This window comes from Acanthaster planci, linkage group LG08, assembly GCF_054643075.1.
Source record: "Acanthaster planci isolate LZ-2023a linkage group LG08, COTS_SCS, whole genome shotgun sequence".
Classification (NCBI taxonomy): Eukaryota; Metazoa; Echinodermata; class Asteroidea; order Valvatida; family Acanthasteridae; genus Acanthaster; species Acanthaster planci.
Window position 1 is genome coordinate 17757646 of NC_141784.1, and position 25442 is coordinate 17783087.

The 25442-nt window shown below is 42.8% G+C and overlaps 1 protein-coding gene across 1 annotated transcript in view; it reads left to right on the forward strand.

Moving 5' to 3' along the window:
* Window positions 1–245: 245 nt before the first annotated feature.
* LOC110987597 (uncharacterized) overlaps window positions 246–25442 on the forward strand; it is a 40860-nt gene continuing 15663 nt past the window's right edge. The window contains exons 1-6 of the mRNA XM_022250456.2: window positions 246–824; window positions 16577–16772; window positions 20013–20264; window positions 21798–21908; window positions 22978–23097; window positions 24453–24566. Of these exons, the coding sequence (XP_022106148.2) occupies window positions 795–824; window positions 16577–16772; window positions 20013–20264; window positions 21798–21908; window positions 22978–23097; window positions 24453–24566 (823 nt within the window). The 5' untranslated portion in view covers window positions 246–794. The remainder of the gene's footprint in view (window positions 825–16576; window positions 16773–20012; window positions 20265–21797; window positions 21909–22977; window positions 23098–24452; window positions 24567–25442) is intronic.

The following is a 25442-nucleotide window of genomic DNA, read 5'->3' on the forward strand; positions in this document are numbered from 1 at the left end:
CCCAGGTCTGAGCAGTCTGGGAATGTGCGCAAGTGTCGCTGGGGATCCACAGCGCCGACATATGTTATTCTACTCCTTGGACACTGCGGATAGAGGTTTGCCATGCTATATGCTCGGCTGGCCAGCCGCAACGATTAAATGCGCGACAGAGTCAGATACCAGGTGGGCGAAACTAGGTGAGATGAGTCGACTGATCAGAGGCTATCACCGGTAAGCCCTGGACCAAGGGATATAAATGTACATGTGAATATACCCTGTTAGCACTCCCCCAGCAACAAACCCAGTCCGTTTTGGTCCTTCCTTCAGCTCACAGGTCCTCCGAGGATGTGTGCCTCCAGCACTGGCGGGAATTTCGTCACACATTAACACACTGGTTTCCCCCCCCTCTCTCCGTCGCTTTCAGTTTGTAAAGTCCTATTCAGGGAGAAATTCACGAATACAAATTTGTAGGTATTAATCCCGGCATTGACAGTAACAAAGGTGAGCCATACAGCACGCACATTGTGAAGGCCTGCAGGGGTACGGTAACTCGACAGAGACTTTCGAAACCCCGTCATGGTTACGCACCGTGAACCACCGGCACGGAACAGAGCTACGCTGCCTCTTGCATCCAGTGCATATTACGTCTCTTCCGCCGCAACGCCTGGCTTGTTTTCTTTATGAAAATGACAGTCTGTGGCCGCACGGATCGGCGACTATGATTGATACTTAAGCAAATCCGTATATAGAATGCCAAATATACGATATTAGTTCATTTCGGTGTGGTACGGCTGTTGAGACTGTGAGGGAGTACCATGGCTCGACAGGACGGCTATAAATACGAGGTAAGCCGGGGACATTTGTCCCTACGTACGATTTGCGAAGTACGTTTGTTATCGTAGTATGGCCTTGCATGGTATATGTCAAGAACACGGGGCTTGAACTTGTGCCCCTTTATCTTTGCGAAGGGCAGGGGTGCCACCACCGAAACACCAAACTTTAACTTCAGCGAGTCTTTTTGACTGGAAAATGTGTTTACATTGAAGTTACGCTCCTTCTCCATTTCGGCGATGAGAGAGAGAGTTCGGTCGCTTCAAAGGGCATGCCGCGCGGGAAACAGGCAAGCCCGGGTCAGTTTCTTTTCAGCCTGTCAAGCTAAGCGCGTTTTATTTGGGTATTATTGTAGTGCGGTTGGCTGGACACAATACTAAAATCGTTTCCAAACTTGAAAATGAAATCGTGTTGCAGAAAGTCATGCATGCATTGCCAGGGCTTAGAAGAGAGGCAGACGGGGGGGGGTCAAAGGAAAACACATGGCCAATTGCTACCCCATGTTCTGAAAGGGGTAGTTCATTGGCTGTTTTGAAGGGACCTAGCTTGTTGGACCTTGCTCTACGGTTGGACCACATGGAGAATAAAAATCTCCCGTGGTATAAACTAAACAAATGTGAAAAGCTCTACTCCTCGGCCCTGTGCCTTGCGCGTCCAGAAGAGCACTTGGTGTTCCTTCGTGTACTTAGGTGGTATAACTTCCCGCAGTTAGCCACCGTGAAATCTGAAATTGATGAATGTTACTGGACGTGGGAAAGAATTAAATGCTTACCAATATTCTGAATGACTTCTTTGTAAATCTCCCTTTGTTTTCTTTGTATTTGCTTCCCGTTACAATGTGCGTTGTACTGTCTTAAGCTCTCTGCACGGTTTGTGGCGGCAGTTGGGTTCAGATCCCAAAGTTGGGAGAGCTCTCCTAACTCTTAAGAGAAAATCCGTCTGCTGTTTGAAGTGTTAAGGTAATTATGTCGCCTTCCATGCAGTCCTCCGCGACCTGCTAAACAAATTTAGTCTGTAGAGGTATCTTTTTACGCCGCCAGGGATGCGTGGACGATTTATTTTAATTAAGCACGCTGCTTTATCGCTCCAAGTCAAGGGCGTTCCATCTCTGTCACCGGGACATTGCGGAAAAGCTATAGCCATCTTATTAATACCGAGCGTTATTGTGCGTGCTTCAGTCTAAACACTCGGGAATGGGGAAGGTTCGTATCTGGGCCTCTGACACGTATAAAGGAACTACCTCGAGGGGGCGGGGGAGGTCGGGGACCTTAACAAAGATGATGTGGTGAGTTATTTTTCCAGAGAGCCCGGACTCATATTGCCCACATCATCGGGCCGTAAGCCGCAGGGAACTGCCGTTTAATTTCCCTCTAAACTGTTGGACAGCAGTCAGGTTTGGCGATCGAACAGGCTAAGAAAATACTACTAGACGATGGCCAAGAGGGACTTCTCTCCCGACCACAATATCTGCGCAGCTCGTTCGCTCACGTTCCGGACGACCCATCGGTTCGTTCCAATCACAGCTCGGTGAAATCACTGTAAAATACCTTGTGAGAAATCCTTTCTCATATATACAGAAATAAAGACAGAAGTATAGATGATATGATTCAGTTCGTGGTTTCAGAAATTTGGCTTAAAGCTGTAATTATCAGATTCTGAAAGCTTGAAGGAGACATGGTCAGCAGTCTAAGAATTTCGTTATTGCGCTAGATGAGCTTATATCTGATCTGTGAAACATTCTGGCCCTCAGATTTCTTACCAAGCATGACATGGTGTGTTTACATAGTGGTAGAACCCAGGCTCTTTTTCCGTCGTAAAATTACATTTACATTTTGCTTATCCCTTTCTCTCTGAAACGTAGAGCGTATATTTTCTTCTCGCTAGGCGATCATGCATCTAGCTTCGACAGGCATACATGACGTAACGCTCAAAGTCTTTCTGATACTTCAGCAGTTTCTTCTACCTTCTGCCATAAGTCTGGTTTCTTTTTTTGTCTTTCTTCTGCTAAGCTTGGGCCTCCGTGGGTGCTCCATCATTATGTTTCAGGCAAGCAACATGCAAGTTGTTTTGTTCAACGCTGCCCTTTGGGGCGAATCGAATGGATGGACGAAGCCATCGGTATATGGGTGTGTGTGTGTGTGTCTCTCTCTCTCGAGGAGACAGAAAGTCTGTTCAAAAGATAGAAAAGGGATTTCAACCCGTAACTGCCTGCTCGCAGCCTAGAAACCCCAAACGCGTCCCTTGAACGAGTTTAAAAGTGTTGTGCAGCCAGCGTCGTGTCTAGCTTTTGGTGGAGGGGGGGGGGTGGATAACTTCAAAAGCGAATTCGGCTTCGGCATTATTCAGCATGATGTTGGGGGGAGAAAAATGTCAAAAGCCTTACTCAATAATCCGTCAGGGGAGGCAGGTTGCCCCCCTTGGATTCGCCACTGAGTGCAGCTCTGAAACGACCTTCATGCTATGCTCATCCAGTTCTGTAGGCAATAATATTGTCCTGGCGTTCATTATTAATGCTGTTAATCTGCAATCACATGTATTATAAAGAGTCGGAGCAGCCGTGATCCTCTATGTGTGCAACTGATATTAATATTGGAGGATTGAGGATAAGTAAAATATAAATTCACCAGTTGGCTAATTATCATAATAATTTCCTGGTTACAAATCAGTCTAAATGTATACATTCAGATGCATTTCATAATCACGTGCACTGAAACTAAAATTTATGGGACCCCATTGGCAGCCCAATCTGGAGCAACCCAGAAATATCATGGCAGTCGCCCACTTCCTGCCGCAGTTGTGTCCATTGCTCAACGCAAATGGAAATGGAGCGATTTCTGTTTGTTCCTGCGCGAACAATAACATTGCTCTGTTGCCACGTGGAGGAAGTCACACTGCATGACTACTCCTTGTAAACAATAATGGGCAATCCGTTTTTGCTTTCAGTCCACTAATTCAAGGATGAGGTTGTCTTTTTTTAACATCCTTTTGTTCCAAGTTCTTGACTCTTCACAATGAAGGGACATTTTGTCCCCTCATCGGATGGCCTTAAGATTCGTGCACCGTGTATTTAGAGACGCGCGCGTTAGTTTTAGTTAATTCGTAAACAACTGTGATTGTCAATATACTGCATTTTATATAGACTAATTCGATTAGACGCAATAACCGCACCGCACTCACACGCACATTCCTCAGCTTGACGCTCGCGTGCATTTGGCAAATCACAACATCCTATCGGTTGAAGAGGCATGTAACCGCAGTAATGGCTTCCCATTCTGGTTGTCGAATTACACTATAGAATTCTTTATTACCGATGATTCGGAAAGGTTTCCAAGTTTATTTGCATATTATATTCAGGTAATGATATCGTGATATCAGTCTACTGTAAGATCGAGCCTTTACTAATAACAATCATAACATCACATGATTTACAAGGCGCACTGTAACTAACATCTGCCATTCAAAGGCGCCGGTATATCTGCTGTTTGAGGCTCTTCAAGGCAGTGTCATCCGTGAATTTAATACAAATAATAATTACTAGTCGAAAAATAGTACACATATATTCTTCCAAAGTAGCAAATCATTATATGTGCCGTCGTTGTCATAGCTATTGCGAACAAACACGACACCTCGCGTCGTGCATGGCGTCGTCCCGTCGCCCGTTGCGACGTGCTGTCTTATTGTTCTTTCCATCTTGCAATTAGTGCCCCAACGTCGGTATACGATCCAAGGGAGCCGTCGTGCCGTCGCGTCGCGTCGCGTCGTATAAATGCGTCGCCTATGGAATAGGCGAGGAGGTGTGGCATAAATAGTACACCATAAATCATGGACATGCTAAAAATTATTTACTCTATGCTAAGAGCAAGACACAGGTTTTTTAAGGTTCACGTACACTGAACGACGCATAGTCTCTTGTGCCTGTCATATAAAGACAAAGCAGTATTACCAAACTTCGCCTAGAGGCTCGTTGCAAGCATGGGCCTACTGACTCTTTATGGGTACAAACTTTACTAATTGGGTCTCCTGTGACAAAATTCAAGTGACAAAGTGACAAGTGGCAAAGTTTAACAAGTTAAACTTTGTCTCTGTATCAATATGTCACTTGCAGTACATTAAAAAGTAAAGACTTTTCGGCTACGTCCGTGTCATAACCGTGCAACTGGCGACAAAGTGTTACGTTGTTCACAAGCCTATAAAGCTAGGTTCACACGTTCCGAATTATTTTACCACAAACATCTCGATCCACTGAGATTAAACATTCTTGATAACATCGGGGGAAAATGGCCCCGATTCTCGGTTCCTGAGATTAATTCAAGAACGAAGCAGTAGTAATCAAGAGCTGGGTAGAAATTCGAAACCGAATGATAGCGATATAGAGGAGAATATTAACGAATCTAAGCGATTTTGTCAAGAACAATACACGAATAACTCCAGAATCATCACGACTGGCTCGGAATTACCCCTGAATTCGTCAAAAAATTTACAACGACCGACAAAGCCGATTGTATGATTTGACGATTCCCGAAACGTCCCAAACTATGTAAGTCGAGCTCAATCAGTTTTTGATACTTCGTTTAACAATTCAGCATGTATCTGGATTGCAAACACCACAAATTATTGTACGACACTAATAGAATGCTGTATAAGATTATCCAGAATTAGGTCCGAATACAATCGAAATAAAAACTAAGAACTGATAAACGGTTCCCGAATCAACTTCCCGATTTTCAACGATTTTCTTCCACCGAACTACCAAACTCATCCTGAGGCAGCCAAGGAACATTCCCCAATCTACTCAAGAATTGCTATTCGTGGCGAATCGGCTTAAAAATGGCAACGGGAATGTGTGAACCTTTTACATGTACAAGTGAACAGCAGAATACGCTTCAAAATACAACAAAAATCAATGAAGCATTTTGTGGCATCCAATTTCAGATTATGCTGGGCCATTATGTTGCACTTAGAAAGGTCTCCAAACTGCTGCCGGTCGTCAGACACTGTTACCTCACATCCAGGTTAATTGGAAACTACCCCGAAAACGGGAAAATATATACGCATTTGCGAGTATTTTTCCCACCTTTGAGAACGACCTCTCTTAAAACATGGCATGTGTTGCAAATGTCGGGCCAACCAAAACATGACGTACACATTCTTCCATATTACATTAGCCTACTTCTTGTAATCTACTGTCACCATAGCGACGATTTCCAGTCATGAATTCCACCGTTGTCTAAGAAAGGTTCTCAAGAATCCATGTCTATAGAGTCAGCCGCCAAAGCCTGTTCAATATAGTGACCGCCGACCGGGCAAGGTCATTACACTATTGCAGTTCCCGGCCACGAGGGCCGTGGCGCCAATGGAGGTGTCAACGCGGCACAAATGTATGGGGTTGTTTTTGTACAGCCAAAGCTTCCGAAATCGTTCCGTTTTAGAGAAGAACAATCCTATACTAGTTTAAATTTGCAGCCTCTTTTCCGCTGCAACCAAAGAGAGGATGTGTCTTCAAAATTTCGGGCTGTTATGGAGTCCAGTTGAGCCAACAAAAATTATGTCACGAGGAAAAGTCACAAGAAGGCCTCAAACGATGTAATTTGAAATTAGTTTTAAGAAAGCCACACAAAGTTGTAATCAACAGGGTCTGTATGAGGCCCCACTTTTGCCAGTGTGACACGCTGCCATGACCAGGCACAATCTCGAACGAATCGCTCAATAAGGAAAAAAACACGTCTAGGCACAGGCCTATGCAAAGCAACTGAATATAAAAAAAAAGGTGGACTTGGGGAAAAGTTACGGTGGCTGAACATGATCCCAATAAAACACTGCTTATTGCGGTTCCTCATGAAGGCCGCAGCGCATGTGTAGTGAGCTCTTTCGATTGTAATGATGCTTTGTCGCATCTTCCTTTTCATTTGTCACTGTTTGTCAGGAAGTACGACCACCTTCTCTGAGTTCATTTGCCTTGCGAAAGCGGGTCAGGTCTGGAGTACCATAATGACTCTCGATTATGAGGTCAGGGGTTCGAATCTCGCGATGAGCATGAGTTGTGACCTTGGGCAACCACTTTACATCACTTGCCTCTCTGAACCCTTGAGGAAACATATGGGTGTGGCTAGGAGGGCAAAGAATGCTATTGTGGCTAACAAATGGGCGCCCCAAACAGCAGCCTCAGGCTATATTTTCCCCAGTGAGCCGAGATGGCTTCAGGAAGTGTTTTAGGCACGTTTTTAGGATAATAATGATGCCCAATGCCTTGAGTACAAGAACTGGTGGATATAGGCTTGTTAGTAACATCTTTACGTTTTCATTATTATAGATGTCTTTCTGGTTTATATTCCGACAGGCAACGTTTACCATTAGAATTCGAAATTGCTCCCAGCCTGTAAAACAAGGTCACTTTGTTCAACTTTGTTCCAGTTGAGTTTCGCGGTGACTCTTGTTTTGTCACGGTCGAACATAATGCGCATTAGTGATATGCAGATTCTAGTCAAGCTTTGATAGATGTGTTCCTGGGCAAGATATTTGACCAAGATGAGAAGAAAGACTTCACCGTCCAGGCACAGAAAACTACTTTAAGCAGACACTGCACGCGTGGTTTTTCTTTTCTATGAAGTAAACCTGGTCATATCTTTGTCTACTGAGCTGAACTTAGTACCACGCTTGTTTGCAGGTTTAATTTATTTATGTTAATGTTGAGCACTCCTTCGGGCGAATTTTCGGAGAACAATGCGCACTCAAGGATATTTTACCCCCGGGACAAAGTGCGTAAACTCAGTTTCCTTCCATAAGATGCAGTCTGCCAATCCAAGTGGACAAGTCTCGGCAGTTCCTGAGTTGTTGTTAATTTTATGTTGTGAGGGAATACTTTTGAAGAGGATATAAGAGTCACTACGTGTTGATCGCACCCAGCACAAAACCCTTGGATTCCGGTTTTGACAACCCAAACTGGGACACGTTTCCTCTCCAGAAAACCACGGACCTTGAAAGTTGTCACCCGGGACCACGTAGTTCCCCACCTAATATCAGCATACTTTTTTTTATTAATGGAAAGCTGTGTTCCAGAGAAGTCAACTTTATTTCAAACAGTGGAACGTAGATTTAATGACGCTGATTTTGAAAATACAGACGTGTTCTGCACAAACGGCGAAAGTTTGATTTGAAAGCATTTAACAACATAGACTGCATTGACGATATTGTCTGACCACATCAAAAACTTTTTAATTAAACATGGATTCTTTGTGTGGCTGTGGGGAAAAATGTTTACTCTGTACCGTATTCACTTTTAAATTCAAGGTTTGAAATGCCATCCTCGGTTGGTTTTAAGGTCTTCCCATCTTTATGCTAATGAACATTCTTGGTTTTCTAAAACTATAAACAATCGTCTGGGATAGGAGCCTTGTTTGTGCAGTGAGAGATTTAGAAAATTGCCAAGCTTTTCGAATAACCGATTCTCAGTCAGTTTTTTTCCTTGCTTACATAGCCATTGAAGCATTTCTTTTTTTATACAACTCTAAGGTTAGGGACACCTGAGCTAACTGGATTTCATGGATAACGACAGATTTCTAGCCAGTTTCATACGTTAATATTAAAAAAATGCCCCCCTTTTCACAAAATTTAGAAGTCTGGATATTTTGCATAAGATTTGTTTTATACCGTGGCCCCGTAAAACCCGTTCTGAAAAAAATTCAGGCTGTTGTGATGGTTCGCGCTGGGTTGTGATACAACTTCTTGTCAATTTTATTCAGGAGTTAGTGGTGTATGGGGCCATTTTGCAAGGGGGCACTCAGGGACTCTCATTGTCGGGAGGGGAGCACAATGATGGTTCGATCACAGTTAAAACACCGACCGAAACGAGCATCACCACAGTTATTTTTCCTTCTTTAGTCTCTGATGGGGGGTGCCCTCCATGCCCTCTTTAGTTACACCGCTGTCAAGAGTTGCATGAATTTCTCACTGATAAAAAGATGGGCTGTAGTGATAGCAAGCACAAGGATGAGCATTTGCTCCGAGTATTGACTTCAACTGTCTGACTACTGGGTTGCACTGAAGTTGTAGCTAGAAGCAGGTAAGTTGGTGTGACGAAACTAGTGCGTTCGTGTCACTGCAAAGCACAAAGACGTTTGTGGAACGTGATTGTTTGACCAAAAACTACCGCGAATGTTTTGTGCACCTGTATTGCATTCGTTTTGCATGCCCAGGGTACAAATAGCAAAACAAGTATAGCTTTATCCTCGAGTGACCCTTGTGACCTAGTTATACAAAAGTAACTGCAGCTGTACCCGGGACTTGGGGGCCCCGTAGGACACATGGCATATTACATAGTGTCTTCTACTCTATGTGTAGGCCTATGTTTTGAGAGCGCTATTGCTTTTCGTGTTGGTTGGTTGGGAGAAAATCGGTGATGGACGTAGGATCATGACTAAGCAGTAGCTGGTTTATCACGCGCACAATTAGTGTGTAAAAGGCATTAGCGCGTGAACCAGTGCGTGAACCAACACGCGCGCGTACTCCATTCGTTTGCACTGCACTTTCTGGTTCACAGTGACGTCACACTTCGGTACTCTATGGGTGCATGCCACCAAATGGTTGTATTTCTAAGCACAAGTTCATTAATATTTTGTGATCCCACGGGGTTTTTACAATAAGACATGTCACAATCAGGAGGGATCATAGAAATATTTCTATTAAATCCCGAAGTTGGGACTGACAGTTTCCAGTTCGGGGTGTTTCTTTCTCAAAAGCCCCAAATAGCGGGCCTATTTTGGATAGAGACGGGCGGCTGCATTCAGAACTGAGCACATCTTTTGGCCATAATCTTGAATTTCCAGTGAAAGACCGTGAGGCTAACCTCTTCCCGAGAGTCAACAGGCGGCGCTATGTTGGTCTGATTTTGCACTGTTTTCTGTATGGGCGCGTATTTTGCAACCCTATTGGTCGGAGAGAAATTGTAGCACGCGCGTACCGCCTGCGTGCGAACAGGATGGGCCCGGAGACTGGCTTCTAATGAGCCCGTTCTGCATTCCAACAGCGCATGCCCGTTACGGAGCTGTCCGTTTTGTAAGTGTAACGTCACTTCAGTTTAAACCATGTCTACTGCGCATGGCGTTACATAATATCATGGAACCGGAAGTTAACGCACAACTTTAGTGTTCGTCCAATGGGAGCTTGCAATTAGTGGTGTGTCTGCGTGTATGACGAAACTACCGAACTGGCTCATTCTTTTCGCCGGATTTGTCAAAGCTGAGGAGACACCATTTCTGTGGGGCCATCGCACTCGCGCACATGTCTTAACTTTAATTAACACCACTTTTTCTGCAGTGTATGGTCTCCTTGTGTAGTAAAAAAATCCCAATGTAAAAATTCCAATCGAGTGGTGTACAATTAAGTGTTTTAAACAGTGATTAATTGGCCCATTTAGTATGTACCAATAAGAAATTAGCAATCAGATTGTTATGAATAGATAGATGAAGTTGATTCTAAGAGAGCATATGGAAATTGTCTCCTTTATTTCCTTATTGAAATTTTGCCAATGGTGAAGTGATATATAATGGCTCCATTTATTATCAACATAGGCCTAATTTGTTCCAATCGGATGAGTTAGTTCCAGACTGCGTTTTATGACTTCCTCAAATCTCCGTTTTTCCACCCATCAAACTTACCTCCGAGTATTCTTTTGGAAGAGCAACGAGAGGATTATGATGATATTTTCCAACTGGCTGACTTTAAAATGCTCCCCAAATATTCCCAAACAGGTGAACATCTCATTTTGAGCGACACTTTCTATTAAGGCAGAAGGTAATAATGTCCAACTCCGGGTGCAAATTACCGACTCGGCGGCAGTGCCGTCAAGAGTGATTGTACGTGTGACATACAGCGCTGCACCGCCCCTTGCATTGCAGGCAGCGGTGAAATGGAGGGAGCTGTGACGAGGACGTGTTGCATGGATTATAGGAGTATCTGTCTCTCCCACATCCTATCTTTCTTACTATATTGTGGATATTCTCCTTGACCGAGACAACTTTCTGTTTTACGTCCTACTTACCATGTTCCCATTTACTTCTTAACTTTATAGGTTTTATAACAACAACCTATTTTGAGACGTAAAATTTGAAGGAAAGGAAACAAAACTTGCCTGTACTGAGGGAAGTGAATAAAAGTTCAAAAAGATAGGCCAACATATGCTTTGTCCATCAAGTGAGATGGAACAGGATTGGTCTGTGCATTTTCTTCAAGGACACCCGAAAAGATCTGATCTTCTCCATGTTTGCCATGTTAATGTGCTTTTTTCATTGTAAATCTCCGATCTGAGGAATGGAAACTACCCTGACACATTATTCGCAAAGATAGACAAAGTCATGCGAACCAGAGTAAAGATTTCCAAAATGTGGGCGAGAAAGTGGGTAAGGAGGAATGTATTTGTAAGTACACTTGACCGCCTGCCAGTCTGGGGTCCACCGTCCATTGTTGTGCCCATTATGTCCCAATGGCAACTCCTATATATTACCTCTTTCTTGCTCCCAAAGACAACTCTGAGAACAGCCTGTAATTCGGCAAAGCATACCGACGGTGGCTTTCATAATGTTTCCATGGTAACTCCTTGATGTTGAAATCGACATTCTGAAGGAAAATCTGGGTTAGCCGTCATGGGTGAACTTTGCACCACTGTGGGTCCCGGTCTATCATGTTATGTAGCGTTGAAAACCTATAAACAAAGTGTGCCCCTAAACTCGGTTGGTCCGATAGTATGCGGCCCATATTCTATGGCTTTGTTTTTTATCGCCCTCTGACGGATATGCTAATGCTAGAAACCTCCCTCCCCCTTGCCTTTTAAGACATGAGCCGACTTGTTTGGTGTCGAACTTTTTTTCCTTGGTGACTTTAGCGATGACTAATCGGATAAATTTGCAGCGGTTGGGAAAAATACTCCCATCCCACACTTTTTTGTGTTATGGTTTACCTAAACTGGAAGCTACGGCAGCTGCCCTTGCATTTACTGGTCAGATTCTGCCAAACGACAAGCATTCTGAACAGCGCAGTGACTTTTTGTTCACTCTTTAAATACGGATAGATCTACTTCGTACATCAATTGTATAATATTTTGCAAGCAGTCAAATTCACGTCGAAGCATCCTCAGGACAAAAGAAAGTGCGTCAACTTGCTATAATCGTGACTTGTGAAAATATTTTGGGCAGAAAATGAAACCGTGGATTGTCAAGTCTATCTCTGCTTTTGTTTTGTTTTGCCGCTTAGCGTAAGATGTGGTTCTACGCGGTTGAGAAAATTGTCAAAATGTCGCATACCTCGAGCCTCACAGATTAAATCGAGGTTAAAATACTGCGATTCGTTTTCGTGGATTCTTTGGGGTAAAACACACTTGCGAAAAAAGCCAAAAACACTGGAGCGTGGAAGTATAATGCTATGGAATAGGGCGACTCTAATATTAAATATCGTAAAACATGGGGGTGTTTGTTTTTAATTGTTTAAATGTTTTTGTCTTCGTCATGTAAATGGTAGCTTTAGTGTGTGTGTATATTTATATTTGTGGTTTCGCACGTGACTTGATTTACTTTTAGTATGTTGTTCTTCAATTTTGATTTTGTATTGTATTGTAACATTTTATCGTTGATATAACCAGGAAATCAAATCTCCTGTTTGTATTATGTGAATAATGAATAGAATTGAATGCAATGAAAGTAAACTATTTAAAGTGAAGTTCGCTTCAGGAAACTTTTACATGTCTTTTTACCTGGTTTTAATGTAAGGTCATATAGCGTCCTTCAACCAGGAGGCATCGACCCGCAGTTTTGTATGCTCTGTGAGGACATGGTTCGCAAGAAAAAAAACTCAAATACAATTTTTAAAAATGATTCATCAATTGCAAAACCAGATATGACCAAATTGGGCCTTCATTCCTTATATACCAGCGCACAGCGTCACGCGCCAATGCGCGTATTCGGTCAGGCCCACGGATTCTTACATACTAACTCATGTAATTAAAATGTTACCAGCTTTTTCTGATTAGATCGCACCGCAGGCTCATGCATGTTCTCATGACATCATCCTCTTTCGTTCGCCAAGCCTCACGCACCGCGGCCTTATCTAAGAGGGCCCCTAGGTGACGCATGAATGGATTTTAATCACAAATTATTCAGGCCACGTAGCGAGTTCAGTCCAGGAGTTACAGCCTGAATAGGAAGCTTTCCAAAATCGCCCCGGTTTTTCGCCTGTGCAGATCTCATAACGGACCCAGTAACAGGGCAATATGATCGAAAAAATCATCCAAGGGATTTAAGTCATACCATTCATAATTCTAAAAATTACGTTTAATGTCATCATTGATTGGATATATTGTTATTTGTCAGACAATGGATCGATCAATGCATTGCTTCAGGTAGATTTTGCAAAAAGATCAAATATATTGGATTTTTTGTAAACTAGATAAGTCATTACAAATTTAATGTAGCACTGCCAATTGGAAATAAAAAAATCCTTTGGGAGGGTGTGTCCATTGCATGTACATGTACAAGAATAATACACACATGTATACCAGTAAAATGCTCGCTCTCAAGTTACAAATGACGGTTTAACAATTACAGCATTGTCACTTTGATCGTATTAAGTCTTTATTGTTACCAGTATCCAGCCCTTGAGACTGCATGATGTTTGCCTTAACTGTGAACCAACCCGTAACGTATCCTTAGCCTTGTGTCAACTGCAAAACACTTCAGCACGTGAGGATATTTGCCCTCACCGTTTTCACCAAGGGACGGGGCTTGTCGACTTTGACGACCCAGACGTCTTTGAGATAATAGCAGAAGAGGTTTCTCTAAATTTAAATCTGCGGGAGATACACCTTTTCAACAACTTTCTACAATATGAAAGCACTGTGTGATTCTTGTAAAGCTGAACTTGGCGATGAGTCAGTTGATATGATCAAATCAAGAGGACTTCAGCCCGATTATTAACCAATACAGATGCCCAGTCCTTCGCGGTAATGAAAGTCTTAGTTTTCCAGCTTCTAGCCGACGCCGACCTTTCGTTCAGTGGGGTTTGTGTGCGTTCACACGCGGGGCAGCTGCGTTTGCATCCCTTCTTTGTGAAATCTGTGACATTATGATGGTCCCGAACCAAAAATCAACCTCTGCCAAATCCTCAAGTCTCGAGGTCGGATTATGACTAACGCAGTCACCCCCATAATAATGGAAAGTCTGTCAATTCCGTTGGGACACCTCCTCTATCATCCGTTTCAGTGTCACTCTTTCGGCGTGACCAATTATCTCAAAGTATTAAGTACAGCTCCTCCAACGTGCTCCCGGGGTTTCGTTTTCCCTGAAGGGACGTGGAGTCGTTCCCGATGCGTGGTTTGGGGATCTGTGTGCATACCGGTTGACTGTCATGTTACTCTCCACTGCGCACTTGCATAATAATCGTAGTACAATGTACCGTAGTCTTTGTTTCTGGCAATAAATCTTAGGGTTCCTCAAACGCGTCCACGATACTTTGCATCGCGAGCCTTGACGAAACCGTGGAGAAAGCATTGAAAACATTTTCGCTTGTAAATGAAGGAAGAAATCGCATGAGAGAGCTTCTGAGGAAAATCCATAGAATCAGGTAGAGACTGGAAATCTGACCTTATTATGTCGGCCATGGTGCGATTCGAACCCAGTTAACAGAAGTGCTCGGGGGAAGTGTAGGGTTCTCTCTGACTCCCCTCAAAACGTAGAATTTTTGTAATAATAGTTGGGGTTGTAGGTGTGGCCATTCGACTTTGAATATTCCAAAGTATCGCTTCTTGGATATAGCTTCACTAATGGAACAAGGAAATAAGTTATTACTTTGTAAGATCGCATAATATACCTCATGTCGAAAGAGCTGTAGCCTTGTTCTGCGCAAGGGCGGATCAAGAACTTAATGTCGGCATAGCCAAATTCTTGGATTGAGACTACAATTTAGGACTTTTTACACGCTTTTCAAGGGCAGAGAAATGAAATGGAACAAACAAGCCTTTCTGGCGGGGGGCGGGGTGGGGCCATGGCCCGTTTCTTCCCCCATCCGTTGATGGTTCCGAGGCATTCGTATCTCAAGATGAATGTGAAGGCAAGTATGTTTCCATCATGTAGAGTCTAAACGAGACATGTCACGCACAAGAATGGATCAGTATCCGTACTTCCACTATATTCTTCCGCTTTGCATCGAGAGATTGCAAATGTGTGAGAAGGGTAGTTGACATTTTAATTGGCCAAGTATAGGAAATGAAGGAAACTGGAACTCTTGAATAGGTCACCACACCCGTTAGTACAAGCTGACATTGCTCAATGATCAACTTAGCAGTAAAGCACGTGATGGATTAATCTTCCGGAACGTCTGTGAACTCGTAGCGTAAGTGCAGGTGACCTTCGGACTCTTGGGAGGCAATAACATCATGATACGTCCAATTTGTCCATTATTTTGTGGACTGTCTCGTTCTTTTTTGACGAGACTATATTTTTACAAGTCTGATTTCTTGTGTGCGTTGATCTTTCATTTTCTGTCGCTTAATTGACGAGATAATTCCAACACGCAGAAACCCTCGAAAGTGCCTCATTATCCTCCTGTCGTGAGGAATGGCAAACTGATCTGCAAGAAACAGAACTGTTTTAATGTGACCAAATCTCCCAGTAATGCCGTTCTGAATCCCTTCAGGGGCTTTTGGGAAGTTTGGACAACTGAACTTGTGATCTCTGGTGACTGATGCGTTGCTTATGAGACAGGAAAAAGTAAACACTGCAGGGGAAAAAAGAATGAAGGGAAATCACACATCTTCGAATGTAGTAACTCGCTAACATACATCGCCCAGAGCGGGTTCAGTCAACGCGTTCACTCAAGGGGTAATAACAGGACAACAGTTTCGGATTTTACAGGACCGTAAAATTTGCTAGCCGAGCGTGATAAATATGCTGCAGTTGCTTTTGACTTTTGAGGTTTACGCATTGACGCGAAGGCTTTTCCTAGGTGACCCAAATTGAGAGTGCAAAATAGGATTGGGCGAACTGGAACTGCGATTGGCAGTATTTCAAGATGTGTTTTCGAATTCGTAAAGACTTTGCGGGCAGAACTGTCTGACGTTTCAATCTGTCCACTTCCAGTGATAATTAGTCGATACCAAGCGCTCGTAAAGATTCGGGTGGCCCATAAATTGATTGATTGAACTTGACAGGGTAACGAGAAAGAATGTTATCCCGCCAAGACAGAATGCTTCATCTCACCAGGCTGACAACTATATTTACCAATTTCACAGAACACATCCATTATACCTTACGAAATAGAAAAAGAAGAAATAGCAGTCATGTAGATATGTTGTCTGCGGTTGGTCAAGATAATGAACTCTTACATATTTCGGGGAAAATGCACAAAAGGAAGCTGACTATTAAGAAAATGAAAATGTACAATATTGACAATCTATAACGCCATGATGGAATTTCTTTATACCATCTTTGTCTGTTCTGGAACATCCAACAGTCAATTCTGTAAACTTCAAATTATTTTGACATTTGATTATCGGTATTCCCCTATCTTTTACGGAAAATACTGGCCCTGTCACCTTGGGTTAAAATAAAAAAAGTAATGAAGAATCCCCACCGAAACGGGATTCGAAAGAGCGATAGCTGCATATCATGAAATTTACCGTTGTCGTTCGAGAGTGTTAAAATAACAACAATCGAGCCGTAGTGCAGCCTGTTCCAAGCCTGTCAAATAATTGTCACCAAATCATTTTCTTCACTACCCCCCGCAGGGTGTCCCTGTTGAAAACTTCAAGATCGACGAGGAGTCTGGCAAGACCAAGGTGCTAGAGGCGAATGGGGCCAACGTGAAGACGAGACAGCCTAAGGCACCCAGGCTCTTCAGGTTCAAAGTCGTCGTTGCCGTTGTGGTGGCCATCATCATATTGATCGTGGTCATCGCTCTCGTGTTATTCTTCGCTACAAGGGGTGAGCCAAAACTTTGGGGACTCAAAACCGTTCGTGTCTCAGTACCTTGCCCTATTCAGAAACTTGGTATGGGGGTGAGCGAGTAGTATACTAAAGAAATTCAACTGGTAAAGCTATGTCATTAAAAAGGGGGATTAAGGGGAAACAATTCCAGCATGTCAGGCTCAAGGAATGAGATATATTGTCAGGAAAAAGTACAAATGATTAGTGGATCTAGGGAACAACGGGGGCTATAATTTTCAAATATAAAACGTGGTTTTTGAAAAAAAAAGTTCTTTTCCTTTCCTCTTCAAAGCATGTAAATCTCCACAGTTTAGCCTCACTCCTCCAAAAAAGACATGAACATGTCACAGCAGTGAGTTGCAGACACAATTTTTCTGCAACCTTGTGATCTTCAATGTCTAAAAGCTCTTTGACATTCCTTTTCAATGCATTGAAAAGGTCGCTTTTTAAAACTTAAATTATCCATGGAATACAACTGAGGGCACTGCTGCTGTGACGTCATCCAGTGAATAGTTCAATGCCTGGGGATTTCTGTTCAAATTGTGAGCCCAGAATATCCTGGACATTATGGGTTCATAATTCTGGGTTCAAAATGGATTGATGCGTGCTTATTGCCACGTACATTGTACATAAACAACATTGAATCAGCGAAGAACAGAAACTTTAGCCCAGCAAAATCAACAAAAATGCAGGACTTTCTGTGTACAAACCAACGTATTAACGCTGAGGCTTTCTTCCTTGGATGACATCACACTTTTGCTCATGAATATGGAAATTACATGTACTTATTAGCATACAACCATAAAGGCCTTAAATACCCTTTGAAATAGTGAAACAAATGTTGAAAATGAGGTTAACTGAGACACAAAGGTGCGTTTTGAAGGTCTGTACCAAAATAAATTAATTGTAGGTACCCTTAAAAGGTTTCAAGTAATTGCCTCCATCCCCCCCAAATCGATGTGCCCTCATTCACCCCCTTTTCACTATCAAGTTTTAATGCGACAACACAAGATACTAAAATAGACTAGATGATTCTTTGGAAAGGACTGTCTGTCGACACATCAATGGGCTGCTGATGTTGTGAAGTAGCAGAATTATTAAGGCCACCCACGCCGTCCATTTCACTAGACAAATTACAAGTACAATGGCAGAGGGACAAGCTTTGTGACGAGGTTGGAGCATAGTGTTTACCATTAAAGTCAAAACCTCGTATACACTGCATACATGATCTGTATCATGGCATGATGGAATATTGACAACAATGCTATTCGCCATTTCTGTTTTTAGAATGGAACGAATGGGTTTATATAATACAACTTCCTCAGATCATATCATTTTACCTCCGAGGTGCTTGGCGTCGCTCGACTTGATATGCATGACATCCACGTGACATAGTGAAATTTACGACATTTTTGACGTGCCTTTTTTGATTGGAACCACGGAGGACGGTCCGAACGTCAACCCTGGTGACATCGTCCGTCATACTGGGATGTTAATTTTGCCAACGCGTGGCCTTTATACCTCCAGGATATTGCGTCTGGCGAGATATGATTTTGAAAGGAGTGGCACATCTGCTAACAGCCCACAGAGGTCTTCTCAAGCGTGCCGCATCCCTCTCGTATATAAACAGAACAATGCCTCTGCAGTTGAGAAATAGATTACTAAATTGATACTTATACACGTGGTTTTTGGTAATCATTTTTACAAGGCATCTTCATTGCATAGTAGCTTCTTAACCCTACTTCATTTTGGTTTTATTCGGTTCTATCTGGTTAAACCAACGTATTAAGTAGAGGCAAAGTTAATAATACTCTAGCGTGCCGTCACCGAGAAGCGTGTCTGAGATCATCGCTACGCCTTTCGCCTGGTTCATGGGCGTAAATCCCGGGGAGGGGGCTATATACCCCCTCCTTTTAAAATGGGAAGGATTGGCAATTGAATCATCCCCCACTTTTTTGTGGTGAGCAAAAAAAAAAAAAAAAAAAAGAAAAAAAAAGAAAAAAAGAAAAGCGGATTGTGAAGCATTTTTCGGACTTCCCGACAACCAATTTCAGTACCACTCAAATAGAGACAAGAAGAAAAAGCCATAAATATTTAACTCTGATGTAAATTCTGCATGTATGTAATGCATATTACAAGTGTACATTTATAGTGTCATATGTTGTCGACCCCCCCCTTCAATGGCTGGGCAAGTCAACCCCCCACACAAATGTGTATTTGCCTGCAACTGGGGACCCCCTATTGTTCCTCTTTTGTTTGTACTTAAACCTTTTTAGAAGACCACCCATATGTTTTGTACAGAGTTATCAATCGGGGACCCTTTGTCAATCGGGGACCTTGTTGTCCTCTATTGTTCAGGGTCCCCAGTTGAATGCAGAAACAAACTCACACACACACACACAGATCAACACACCTATCCCCTAATTTCTGGCACAAAATGACGCCACTGGCCTGGTTCACAATATATTGAGGGGAAAAAGGAGAGAAAAGCGGCCTTTTTCATTCCGGCCTGATTTAACTTGGTTGGCTAATCAGCAGAAGTGAGCTGGATTGGCACTGTGCAATTTTGATAACCTATTTTACCAAGTCGGACGTCTTCACCAGCAAGCAGAAAGGATTTTATCCCGACCAAGCCCAGCACACATATCATGGGCTGGGCTGATGCCCTTCATGGAACTATGTGGAAGAATTACAGGCTTCATAAAGCACTGTGGCTCACATACGACCTTAAAGAGTGACTTCGTACTCTGGTGGGCAGATGCGAACTTGATGTCACGAAGCATATGCAGCCAAAATTCGTATGAGTTGATATTACTGTTAGGCAATTCCTTCCTCCATGAGGCTAGCAAAGGTGGAGGCACTGTGCACGCTTTAAATACATTTTCTGTTTTCAAAAGAATCTTTCTGGCCCCAACCAGATTGCTCACGGGCTATTTCCTGGGCCTTCTTGAAGCGCAGTGCTTCGATGCCCATTATTCATCTAGAGTTATCCAGTACATGTGTATTTTTGTCAAGTTGCATCCATAAATGTACGACCTCCACTCAGAGCCTTATCACCACTCTTCGGCTAATATCAATTGTGTTCATCGTTTATCTCCACTGTTCTGATCTGTGGTACTCCAGGGGAGCAGTTACTTCTGCTATTTATAGAGTTTTCAATTGTCCCAAGTAGTCCTATTTATAGATCAGCTTCAACCATTTTGCTTAAGCTCATCTTTTTGGCCCTCATTTATGCAGATAATGTAAAGCCTGTGTTCCAGACCTGCCCCGCTGAAGTTATCGGAACCGTCCATTCCGAGAGCGAAGCGGGGAACATCAGCGTGAGTTGGGACGTGCCGGTAGCCACTGATGACTCCGACCGTGTCAACGTCACGTCCTCCCACGGGTCGGGGGACCTGTTTCCCCGGGGGAGCATCACCAACGTCACGTATCGGGCCGTCGACCCGTCGGGTAACGAAGCGGTGTGCACTTTCCCTGTAGCGGTTGTAGGTAGGTGTCGTGTCTTCCAAAGCAAATTGGGCTCTGAAGACTAATTGAAGATTGAATCGGACTGGACCAAGCATGGTCTGGGTCTTGTTAAGCTGCGCATTTTATCATTATTATCTACGTTGTTAATGACAAACAGCGAAGTTTAACATAGATATAACTGCGCAGTTTATCGTTAATGTCTACCGGTATCTTGTTCAGTGATAACTGAGTGTACTATTGATCTCTGTCTTGTGCTGCTTTACTTTTGTATGCTGAGTGTGATATCGCATCTTTATCTTAAATCCCGCGCTTTATTTTAATCTTCGCATATTATGTTGTGCCAAAACTGACATTTAAACGAAACAAATACAGCAACGTTTTTATGCCATATTGAAGATACTGCGGAATAATTGCTCGGCTAGAATCAAATGATGATACTATCCCATTGTACTCTGTATGCACTGAGTATTCGGTGTTATGAATTAATCTGCGTCGGATTAAAGGCAAAATCCAGACATTGAAAACGAACATCTACCGAACGCAAAGTGCATTTTTGGAAACAGATGATTTCACGTTTTATACCCTGGTCAACTGAGAGCAATAAGTGACCCTAATTTGTCCAACAGCCGTAAAAGCAATATGTCCCAACCTGGACTTTGCATGATGTCGATCGGTACGATTGATCTGCTCCTAATTTTTGTCAAAATGGTTAAAACATGTGTCCCGCTAGCTTCGGATATCTTAGGAGATTAACCCCGGCCCGCCCACTATCCGCATTCGCCGGCAGTTTCAAACAAATTTGGGTGTCCTTTCATTTTAATGTTAACCGAGCAAGACTAGTTCCAGACCGCACGTCTTTGAAGAAACCGAGAAAGAAGTTAATCAGAGATTTTTCAATAACATTGTCAAAGTCAATCAAAATCTTATCTTCAGCCAGCGCAGAAATTTCCAAAGTAAATTTGTTCAACTGGGCAGTGAGCAGTTAGAACAAGTGAACCTTTTTTAAACTGTAACCAATGGTCACCGTTTTCGTTTTTGAACGGGGAAGGGACACGACAACGTTGCAGATACAATTTTTACGAACAGGCAGAATAACTTAATTCATCTGAGTTTCGTTGTTCACTAAGTAAGTTACCCACAATGCTTTGTGAGCCCTGTACATCCCTCACAAAGTTCCATAAAAGGTGGTTAGCCAATCCCACGATTGATTGCCGGGCTTGCATATTGTTGGCATTCGAACTAACTCATAACTGCTCACTGGTCTGGACGTCCCATTCCAATGGAAATGGTGACGGGCAAACTTGGGTGCACATGAGTGTCTAGACTATTGGGTTGACCTGGGGATGGCCGTGGCCGTTGGTGCTGTGTGCCAAACAAGCGAGAGACTGCGGGGACGGGTTGAACCTAGGTCAACTAGTGAGAGCTACTCGAACACATCCACAGTAGCACGATATGCCGATCCAGTCGCCGTTTGTTGGTATACATCTATACAATTCGCCATCCCAACTCAAATCAGACTAGACCGCAAAAGATGTTTCCCGTTTTTCTCGATAGATTGTGAAACAGACCAGTGGCGTTGCGATGATGGCACGTGCATCTCACACACGTTGGTTTGTGACGGCACTCCGGCTTGTGCGGACGCAAGTGACGAAACATTATGCGAGGGTAAGTGTTATTGTGTTCCTTAACAGTGTCAATAATTGGCAAAAAATTCTCAAGAATGTAAAAATCCGACCTCGGTGGCTCCCTGTATAATTATACACAATAACAACAAAAATGGAAGAAAAAGATATTCCAAGGACAGTTTCGGCTTAAATTCAAATGACTTGTAAGTCTCTGACCAGAGACGAGACCCCCTTTGGTCAATCATCTCTTGGCAAGTTCGACCGCTAACTACGGTAGAGTTCAGTTTGACAAGTTAGCAATAGTTTTTCTACCTATGAGCAGGCGCAATTAGGTTCCACCCATTTCATGCCACTGGTTCCATCTGTTTCGTGTCACTGCCCCAGACGTAAATTATGATGGAACAAGGGTATACGAGTGATGCAACTGTGCCCCTGGGTAAGGCTCCAAACGGTCGGTAAGATTATAGTCCGACCCACAATCGGTTGCCACGTTGGTAGCCTACAACTATATACGATCGGTCAAACATGCACTGAACATTAATTGACTTTATGCCCTGTCCTAATTTTCTACTTTTGTGGTCTAAACGGCTTCTGTTTAACCTAAGTTCAGCGTCAAAACAGTTCGTGCATGGCACTCCTTCCCAACAAGTTACTCACTGTAAAAACAAGCGTGCAAGCACTGGTACTGTTTTAAAGCCTTTTAACACTTTCCTGCTAACACTTTATTTCTTAAACAAATACGTGTTGACGTGTTTATACATTTAGACACAATGACAGAATGACACATTCGGGTGTTAATAACAAGACAAGAAAACATATTTAACGGGTGGTAACACACCGAAACACGTTTATTTCCAAACTGAGTTTGATTTCATACCCTTACAGTTCATAATTAACGCAAAGACGTGTATAATGGGCGTTGGTTTTCACGGTGTATTGTCATGGCTTCTTCTACTCATTAGCCCAGAATCTTTGTCAAATAAATACGTTCGCAAGGGAAAAAATTCATTGTAATAGGCTTTGAACCAGAAAGGAAAAAATGTTGTGACATAACTTTCGTCATTTCGTGTCTCACGATTAAAGCTCTGATATTCCCAATTACTTTCCAGACTGCTTAGATGAGGACTTCCTGTCCCTTTGTGATGAAGGAACAAAGTGTCTCCCGATTTCCTATGTCTGCGACGGAGTGCAGCACTGCGACGATTTCGAAGACGAGAGATACTGTGAAAGTAAGCACATGTCCCCGAATAGTCTTTACGTAAAGAAACCATATAATCGTTGGGCCAAAACTCGGCCGGTCACACACCGTCAGAAATCGGCGCAATACAAGACAAGGTCAGGTCGACTCGATTTATAGATAAGTACTGAAGTTATGGCAATTACATTTGTTTTTTGGTTTGTGAACTTTAAAGCCCACTGGAGTGTTTAACATATTTCTTGGCCTACCAACTTACCCCAGTCTCATATCCCGCTGGGCCAATAACTTTCCGTCCCCGCGCCGTGGTTCGGACTCCCAGAGCTGATATCTAGGGATTCAATTTTCCAGCCCTTGACAGTGACCAAAAAAAATTACATGGCTTTCTTGATTATTCAGTATCGGACCATGAGGAATGTGCATGGACCCAAGGTGGAACAGGCTGATCCCAGTTACTTTATAAACAAGTGCTAAATAAGCACTTCCCATGGGGAGATCTCGGGCATTGCAGATGTATGGCGTATGGTATGGGAATGGTATAAAAAGTTAGGAGCCCTGAACCGAGTCGGGAAAATTGTTGATTCCAACCCCGTATAGAATGTTGATACATTTACGGGGATTTTTATACCCGTTGGGTTTCGATGTCGTTTCTGTTGAACGCTCAAACCTATAACAAACGTGTGAACAGACGTTATCACTATGGACAGTTCCCTCATGTTGAAACCCTCCGTCAAACGTTACCGGTAAACTCGATCGGATCGGATCTTGGAGGTATCATATCGAGTGTTAGCGGAAATGTAGGATAGGCCTAGATTGGAGTAATAATTTACATCACGATCTGGCCCATACATTGCTCCACTACTCTCGCGGATAATTTTTTAGTCAGAAAATGGTATTTTCAATGGGGTGGCGGGACAACTAGGCCTACACGACGAGCATGACGAGGATTTTGAGTATACCAGGCACAAAAATGGGATAGAGCCCAATTTTGGTTGGGTACCCCCCAACAAGTCCAATCCCTATACACACTCCAGCCTACTTAACAACCCCCATGTCAGAAAAAAACTCTTGAGATACCAGTATAACACTTACCAACACAAAGGGGGGGGGGTCTCTCTGTCCCATTGTTTGCATCAAATGATTTTGAGGAGATGGACAATCAGAATGGGCTGAAATGATATAGAAGCAGTACCAGATTACTCAAATCTTTGTCAATTTGTCACGTCTGTCAGATGCGACAGTATTAGTGGAAATTGCTTATGTCTTGTTGCATCCCCAGAAAACAGAATGCGTACAGAGTCGATTATTAGGACTGGAGTAAACGATGCACGATCAATTATCCTGCCGCGTTGGTTTTCTTGTTTTTAATCAACGCTTTTTCCATTGCAGATTGTGAGGAGAATGGATATCTTAGCTGCAAAGTAGGATCCCAGTGTTACAGGTATTCTGACGCCTGCAATAACATTATAGATTGCCCACGATTTCGAGATGAGTTTAATTGCTGTGAGTACCACTAGTCTTCTTTATAAATAAGAAAAGAAAGTATCAATAGGCTTGTTGCTTTACTGATCATGTTTTTTAGTGTTAATTACTATGACGAATTCATTGGTTGCACATTATTACACAAAGAGTTCATGTGTGCGTGTTAAAATTTTTATTTAAGAATGCTAATTGTAATAAAAAATTAAAGGTCGAATAGTTTACGTCCCGGACATGTAAGGAGTCGTAAGATTTGTAAAGATTTGAAAAGCATGCCAAATTTGATAACGGGGAACCCTCTATTTGCCCTGATTCAAAGCATTTGCACAAGTCACAAAATTTACAGAGTTCAACTTGAAGCACAATCCTATTAATGTGGTTTTAGGAGAGGATTTTTATTTTCAATTTTTGTCGATTTGAATGTATTTTGTCGGCCGGAAGCAGTGTTGAGCGTCGGGTGCGTGTTGAGAGAAAGTTGCCTTAGTGCACTTTAGCATATGGAGCTGAGAACAATCGAACAGATACGACTTTAAGTTATGGTCAAATTGCTACAAACCTTTCGTTTAGATTACGGCTAGGTATTTGTTGTCGAATACCACCAAAGAATACTGACCATTTTTTTCGCAGGCGTTACGGGAGTGGGAGTTGAGGGCTTGCCCCAGCCTTCTGGGGGAAAATGGAGAAATTAAAGAAAACAGAAACTTCAGAGAGATAAAAAGAAAGAAAAAGGAAAGGGCATGAAACCTGTCAGTTTGCACAAAATTTGAGCCGGAATCTCTCTGCTATAGTGTCTATAGTGATTGCTTTGTCACCTAAAGAGTCATTGCTCACGTCTCTAATAAGCCGTTTTCCGATCGTCTTCTCGCCAATAATTCTACCATCTTTTTTCCCTCCTTCTTT